The 8,344-nt window shown below is 41.3% G+C and overlaps 1 protein-coding gene across 1 annotated transcript; it reads right to left on the reverse strand.

The window, feature by feature from the left end:
- Positions 1-2,077: 2,077 nt before the first annotated feature.
- On the reverse strand, positions 2,078-6,663 carry LOC308102417 (uncharacterized protein). The gene is made up of 5 exons (XM_080452123.1): positions 6,349-6,663; positions 4,513-4,562; positions 4,375-4,413; positions 2,744-2,920; positions 2,078-2,555 (listed from the first exon to the last, which is right to left on the reverse strand). Exons 1-5 carry the CDS (start codon positions 6,558-6,560, stop codon positions 2,356-2,358), a joined length of 678 nt encoding a protein of 225 aa, XP_080308249.1. The 5' UTR covers positions 6,561-6,663; the 3' UTR covers positions 2,078-2,355.
- Between the last annotated feature and the right edge of the window lie 1,681 nt (positions 6,664-8,344).

The raw sequence follows: 8,344 nt of genomic DNA on the forward strand, positions 1-8,344 counted from the left end.
TTGAAATTTATCTAACACCTATGTCTAGTGTGTGCTAAGCATATGTTGTCTAACCACAAACTGCTAACTGAAAGCTCTATCAACAGGATGCTGCATTAGACTTCAACCCACGCTTCACACCTCCTTGCATGCAGAAGCCAGCAACTTCACATGACTTTCAAATGATATATTATAGAGACAAATAAAGGATTCATATTAGACATTGGAAAATAATTGTATACAACAAATGTATTGATTTTGTACTTTGTACTGTGTAACCAGCAGGACCACCCTGCTTACATTATTTTGTTCATTATGTATTGATCCTCACTGAAGGAGGATTCTACGAAGACTGAAAGCTATTTCATATTCAATAACCTAGTCTCTCGAGCCAAACTGTTGGCTCACACACAATTTCTGAATGCTTCCGTCTAAACAGAAAATGATTAGGGAATAAAGAGGATGCCCCGCCTCCCCACCATTTCCATTTTGTCTTTGCAGTCGCGTAACTTTGTCCTATTGTAAATCAAACTAGAAAAAGTGCTCCTCGGAGCACAGGTCTCCGCCAGGTCAGGTAGGCTATTGTGGCCTCCTGGTGGCGCTATAATAGGTCAATGTGAAAAGGGTGCCATTTCTTCTTGGGCCTTGCACGACAATCGGACACTGACTGCATTCATGATTTCAGGCATTTTGTTAAAAACATTTGTTTTGCTAAATTAGACCTGCTGGTGGCGCTATAACAGGCCAGTGTTAAAAGGGTGGCATTTGTTCCTCAACATAGTGTGAATGTGTGTGCAAAATTTGACCGCAATCGGGCGGTGCGTTCATGATTTGCGGAATCTTGTTCAAAACAAGCCAATAATGCAAACTTTAGATGTCAATCTTAGCCAATCAGGATGGAATATGAAAAACACACCCGTCTTGATCACATGACTATAGAGATCATGTGTACCGATTTGCGTGAAATTTGGATCAAATTGGAAGGAGTAGTATAAAATAATGTGTTTTACATAAGTCGACCTCCTGGTGGCGCTATAAAAGGCAAATGTGAAAAATGCAGGGCAAAGGTTTTTCCTTGACCTCTAGGGAGTGTGCATACAAAGTTTTACACAGATAGGTGTAAAAACACGAATCGGCCTGTTATAGCGCCACCATGAGGCTGATTTGAAAATGTTCAAATAGTATTTCTTCCTCGGCCTAATTGGAATGTGCGTGCTAAATTTCACGGAAATTGCATGCTGTGTTCATAATTTGAGGCCTTTTGTTCAAAACGGAGCACTCCTGCAAACTTTGGAAGACATTTTTTGCCAATCAGGATGGAATATGACAAATCTGAAAGACCCTTTTGTTTAATGACTATAGAGATACTGTGTACCGATTTGTGTGATTTTTGGACAAAATCTGTCGGAGTACTGTCAAAAAATTTGTTTTGCACAAATCGGCCTCCTGGTGGCGCTATAAAAGGCCCATGAGAAAAATTTGGGGCAGAGGTTCTGAATTGGCATCCAGGGAGTGTGTGTGCACAGTTTCGCTGCGATCAAGCCAACGGTGCGGGAGATTAGCTGGTCACAGGCGGACGGACGGACACACGGACGGACGGACAGGGGGAAAAACATAATCTCTCGCCATGCCTTTCGGCCTGGCGGAGACAATTAGCCAACGCATATATAGTTGCTGCTTAGCCAAAATGGAAATGACAAAATATTTTATTTTAAAGATATTCTAAACTATCATTTTGTCAACGGCAATAACAGATGAAAGCTTCCGTTCGCGGCTCTCAGGAGGCGTATAGTTACAGACTCTATGTAGCATTCAGTGATTGTGGAATAGTTGTCTGGCTCGAGAGACTAATTGTTACCTAATATCTTTACACAAACTATATTGATGCATTGGTAACTGTACTCTCTTTTCTATGAGCTCATAGTAAATATTGTATAGAATATATTCATGTATCCTGTGTTTTATTGACTCTACTGTGTTTTATTATTGATAAGAGTCAGACAAAAAAAAGTATAAAGTAGTGAAAGCACATCAGTCAGCTGATCAGTCAGTCTAGATCTAGTATAGTCAAATAAATGCAAACTAAAGGGCCCCGAGCATGATAGCCTATGGGGCCAGACCCCTATGGTCTGTTTTTGCAAACTATGCTGTTGGCTAATGAAACAATCTCATATGTTGACACTAATTGCTTGTTGGGAGGAAACTGATAACAAAAAGATAAACAAAGAGAGAAGTATGAAGTTGCAGAAGCTGTCAGTGTTAGCAACAATACACAATATTGTGTCACATTGCAAATTAGTTTCCTAACAATTACACCTTTTTCTTTTGCATTTAATGACTTGCCCAGTCTGTTACATAGCAAGTTCCCTGCTGGTTTTAATAACCATAAAGTATCCTTTCCAAAATCGATTCCTTCCTGTAAAGGCACCAGCAGGCACATAACAGGGTGAGAATAAGTAGGATGTTGACCATGGTGGTGGTGCAGAAAGCAAACAGGTAGAGGGCCTTGTTACAATACAATGCTGATGCTACTGGATTGAAGCTGGGCCGATAGATGGAGTAGATCATCACGTTACCTAGAGAAAATCAGAAAACCAATTTTACAATGGAAATGGTCTATATATATGATACGTTTTCAATGGGGTATGTATTTCAATATAATAAACTATTCATCCACAGAATGTAAATAAGTATGCACAGTGGCCTACTGTATATGCCCTGTGGTGGTTTCCTGTTAATGAAGAACTCAGACTTACAAACTCACCCGATATGAACCAGAAGAATAGGAACACAAAGATCAAGCCATGACAGACATGTCCGAATAGGGTGAGGTCAAATGGTGAGCAGAGGAGCAGAGTGTCCAACAGGATAAAAGCTCCAAACACCATCAAGTAGACGGGTATGAAGGGCTGCCTGGGGCATTCATTCAAGTACACTGCACCTGTGGGAGGGATGCGAACAGCCTTATTCCATGCAGTTGGGGGAAGCTTCCCCCAACTTGGGCGGGCGCGCGGGCGGGGGGGGACTTCTTTCCTCTACATTAGAAGAGTTAGGACGTCACATTCTAATATAGCCCGAATACCCAAACTCAGCACTGGCCTCAGTGGCGCACCTTGATAATCACTGGACTACCATGTGACCATGACGGAGGCGCGCCGACTCAGCAGACCTTGAGGCCGAGGAGGCGCGCCCGAGCGCCTCCAGGCGCGAGAGCCCGCGCCGACCGGCCGATGGGCTGCTAGTCGACTAAGCGCTGTCCGAGTTATGTACCGATAGGCACAGAATCGTAAATGATGTTGTGGGGACTGCGTTTGCCCCAATTAACTGCCACTCACTGCACTAACATAGCCCGCCAGCCCCGCCCCCTCGCCTTGTGCTGCCTTCAACTGCATGGCATAAGGCTGTTTGCGGGAGGGATAGGGTGAATAAATGTGTCACATCATGTATTCAGTCATGATTTTAAAAGTAGATCCCATGGAGATAAAACACTCGCTACCAGTACCACCTTAGAGACAACAATATCTATAGGAGTAGTAGCAAAAAGTGTGTTTTGCAGAAAACACAAAATGGCAAAAATCTGGCGGAAATGGGTGTGGTCTATGTGGGGATCATATGATCCAAGGACATTTTTGATTGTACGACCTATGGTTCAAGAGTTATAGGCCAAAAGGTGAAGCAGCCTGTCATAGCATCACCATGAGGCTGATTTGAACAATTTGAGGCAGAGGTTCTTCCTTGGCCTACTGGGTGTGTGTGTGTGCAAAGTGTCACGCCAATCGGTCCAAAACGGTGCCGGAGAATAGCTGTTCACAGTCGGATGGATGACAGACACATGGACTGATGGACAGGAGCGAACACATGTCTCCAGCCTTCAGCCGGCCGACGGTCCGTCAGAGACAAAAATTAGGAGTTACTTCAAATAGAACTCAAAGTCAAGCATACAGCATCATGGAAACTCCCTACAACTTCACAGACTCCTTTTAGCTAAAGAATGCTCTTTTTTAAACAAACTTTTCTTTAATGTAAATGTCTGTGCACTTTTTTCTTAAAACCTCTGACCTGCATTGATACTTCTTTCTCGAGATACGCGAAGGACAGATACAAACACACACACCGAGATTTTCTGTATCGGCTTGGTTGTTCTGGACAACCGCCTATCCGACCGATTTGACGCCATGCACTGCGCTACCTCGGGTCCTCTACGATAAGCGCATTGAGTTCGAGGTTGATTGATTGGACAGTTCTCGACATACACAAAGCACAGATATGCACATTGACACACGCACGCATGCAGAGATTTCATGCATTCATAGTAGATTATTATTATTATAATGTAAATACAATGAAATGGAAATAAGACTTAAATTGTGAAATAGAATGCGTTAATTTACTCACCAACTGCCATCTGGGCATTGCAGTACACAATGAACCATCCTAAGGGAAGACAGATAACAGATCTTTACTTTGCTATGTAAACACAACACCAGTAGTTCATTTCATGGTAAATGTAAAGGCATTTAAAGGGTTTCTAACCTAGTGCGTATTTTGAAGGCCACGGTTCATGGAAGAGAGAAGACTGAATCCTGCAGAAGAATATAATAAAAACTTTGATACAGCTCCTTTAAAGGACTGTTCACGCCGAGCACTATAACTGTAAAAATATGATTTTAAAAAGTCAAGTGAATGTCGGAGTTCACATCACAACTATAGCAAATACAATGGTGAACGATATAGTTATACCTATAACCAGTAAACAGTAATCATAGGTTCAGTGTAAAAAGCCTCATGAAATGCATGTAAACCCACAGTCACATAAACTGCACAGCAACTAGACTGAGGTCAAAGGAGAACTTCACCCATTTCATATAATTGGTCATTATAAGATGGCACAATTTCTATACTCACTCTGTGTCTCATTGGTGGGCTATGGATATTTCAGAAACCTGCCTGTACCAATGACATCATTGATGGGGATTCAAAGCTAATAGAAACTACAGCCTTTCTTTTCCTGGAAAGTTATTGTAACATGCTGAAATAGATGAAACATGGTGCCATCTTATAATGAACATTAGTGAGAAGATAGGTTGAAAATGGGTGAAGTGGTCCTTTAAGATGTGACTCTGGCTGCTTGTTCAAAATATGAGCATGAGCATTCCAAATTATTATTTACAAGCGGAAAACATGGCGAATTATAAGCTATTGGGCAGAACGTTGTTCACTCATGGAAACCACATAACTGAGTCAGCCTTTGAGGAATGAAAAAAGACTTTAAGGACTTGAGATGCCTAAAATAATATTTCATTAACAATAAACACTCTAAAAACAATAAAAAGTTGTGAGATTGTGACCTCTGTGATCTCAATAGTATAGGCTAACAACATATGGCTATAGCAACACAAACAAAAACACCTAACGCACTGGCATCATGTCAAAAGTCACTTCCACAAAAAGTAAACAAAGTAACAAAGAAATTAGTAATCCACCCACAGCTTAACCCCCCTTGATGAACCCCCCTTTTTGTATTTGTATTAAAAAATAATATCAGATTCCAGTTGCGAAACAATTGTAGGTGTGGTCAGCCAAGGATGTTGGGTGGTGTGATGCAAGGGGAAGGGTGTGGACTAGATATAGACCTACACACACAGAAAAAGACTGCTGTACTGAAGTTACAATTGCTTTTGCTTAAAATAGCAGTTGTAGGTGTGAAAGTAGGCCTAATCGAGATTGAGCAACTGCATGGCCTATTTATTGCCTAAAAGGTATACATCCTTTACAAACATCTGCCAGAGATGAGCATCGAGTGTCTGTACTTCTCTTGCCTATCTGTGTGGTTCCCAGTCGGGCGTACCTGCTGGCATTGATCCGCTAACCACCGAAGCCTCTCCCTGGGCAAGGACTTACACACTCAACACCACTTTGTACAGAAACAGACGGCTGTAAGTTTTAAACTAGAGGTGGTAGATAGATAGACAACGAAGCATAAATAAACTCTCTATAACGAGTATGGGAGCTGGGATAGCTCTGGCGCTGCGGTCATGAACATGCATCAATGCTGCTGATGTGAATTCGGTGTTACAGATAGGGGCGGGACTATTCAAAAAATTCCCTACATAACATTGGACCAAAGGCACAGAGATAGCAAATATCCAATGACGTGTGCCAATTTTCTTTTTCCAACCCCCGACAAGCAAAAATAGCAGATTTTGTTCCAGAAAAGCAACAAAATACATATGCACAAAAATATGAAGAAATTGCCTTATATTATTTTCCCCTATTACAAGCAACAACTGTATATATGTAAACATCTAACAAAAAGAGGTTTAATGTCTCATCCCTCTTTAATCTTTTGACCGGATGGAAAATACTAACCTCTCTTCTAGAGTGGGTCCTCTGGGAGATATGCGAGGCCCTGTGCGTCTGTGAGGCTGTGAGGCTGCAGGGATGGCCGGTTGGCTGGTTTTTGGGATGCATTTATCAAATGAACCTCTCTGCGAGGTCTTGAAATGTTCCTTTTTCTTTACTTTCTTTCTTTTTTCAGCCCCCGACTCAAATTTACCCCATCTATCTCGTTCTCTCGACATTGTGTTTCTACCACCACCACCAAATAGTACACCTGACCACAGACGAGTGTCAAACTAAAATGCGCTTGCACTTCTTCCTCTTTGATTGCACTTCCTCTTTCCATCTCGCCCTAGTTCAATTTGGCTTGAATTTTGTTCAGAGCAGCCAGAAAACAGCACAGGTTCTTTTTTTTAAGTATGTTGAAGCGTCATCATAACCTGGATTATGATGATGACGATGATGAGGCTGATGTCAACACAGGGCAGCCCCCTATGTTTTATTATTTGATATCTCTATTGGAGGTTTCTCCGTAGTGACAATGTGAATTTCCCATTTGTGAATTAATAAAGTACAGTATATTATTATCATACCTCAAGACAACTATACAATACTTTTTCAGTCATATAGACGATATCAGACACTCTTAGTTTGTATTCTATATTCAAAATCCACCATGGTAACTTTATTCAACTGAACTAGCCTGTGCAATAGGACAGGTCAAATGCAGATAAGTAATTTTCCCATGGGAATCAATAGCCTGCAATGTGTTGTAGCATTTGTAGCATTGCTGGAATCCTTTGTCTTTTCTTGTAATTTTAATTTGCCTCAATGCAGCATATTTTAAAACAGCTCTTGTGCTGTTTTCTGGCCATTCAGGACAAAAGTATAAAAAGTCAAATCACACTAGAAAGAGGAAGTGTACTTAAATTGTGTCACTCAAAACCGTCCGTAGAGACTCTTGTCATCTACTATAACATGTGACAGCTGTTTTCAAGTAGAGCGAGGAGGGCCGAGTATAGCACTGTGAGTGAGGCAGGGCTGCTGTTGGCATCAGTGTGTGTGTGCGTTCACAATGAAGTTGGTTTCCTGCCGCTTTTTTTCTAGTTTATAAAACCCACAGTAAGACTTAACCACTTTCACTTTCAATTTCAAACTTTTTCAAAAATAGCAAAAATAGCCACGCTTACGAGTCGTGTTGTGAACTTGTAAATTGACTATTTTTGCACACCACTCTTGTACAACGAAGTAGCGCATTACGAAAAGGCATACAAAGTTGAAATATAGTATAGGGAGATACAAGGTTTCTGCCTGACAGCGACAATATGCAAAGCCCTGGACTATGTGATGGGTGTAATGCCACCAGCGGCTGGAACGGTTGGATTACCGAACAGCCCATGCCTCCCAGGCCCAGCTGGGCCCATGCCCTTTACATTTCTTGTAGCGTATTCTAAGGGTTTAGTCATTCATATCTATAAAGGAGCCCTAAATGTCCTACTATAAAACTGAAGGAATAGCCTGAACATTCACTTTGAAGTTGTCACAAAACAGAAACCATGTACTGTATCATGTAACTGTGGCAACTGTAACTTTAACATTTAAGTAAGTGTTTATCCCACCAGTTTATCTATAGGAGTGTAGAGGGCTGAGGTTTAAACAACAACAGTAGAAGCTGTCTAATGTCAGTTAATTGAACTTACTAAACACATTAGGTTACAGTACACAGTATGATTTGTTACCTTTGATGCAGTTAGGATTTTAGGATAAACCTGTATTTCTTCTTCTTTAGGTCTTTATTCCCCTGGTAGCAGTGGCACCATCAGCATCATGAGATGACAGTAGGCTTTGCCACTACTTCTGCCTGGTGGCCAACTGGTGGTACTGTAACAACTATTCCACTGCTGTTCAAAAAGTATTTACCTCATAGATGGGCCACAGAAAAGACCATGCATCTTAGTTTATTGGGCACCTTGAAAAGCACACAAGAGGGAAAAAACCTAATTGTATTACTTTACTTGTTGTGAAT

This window comes from Gymnoscopelus braueri (genome assembly GCF_963280865.1).
Source record: "Gymnoscopelus braueri genome assembly, chromosome: 15".
Classification (NCBI taxonomy): Eukaryota; Metazoa; Chordata; class Actinopteri; order Myctophiformes; family Myctophidae; genus Gymnoscopelus; species Gymnoscopelus braueri.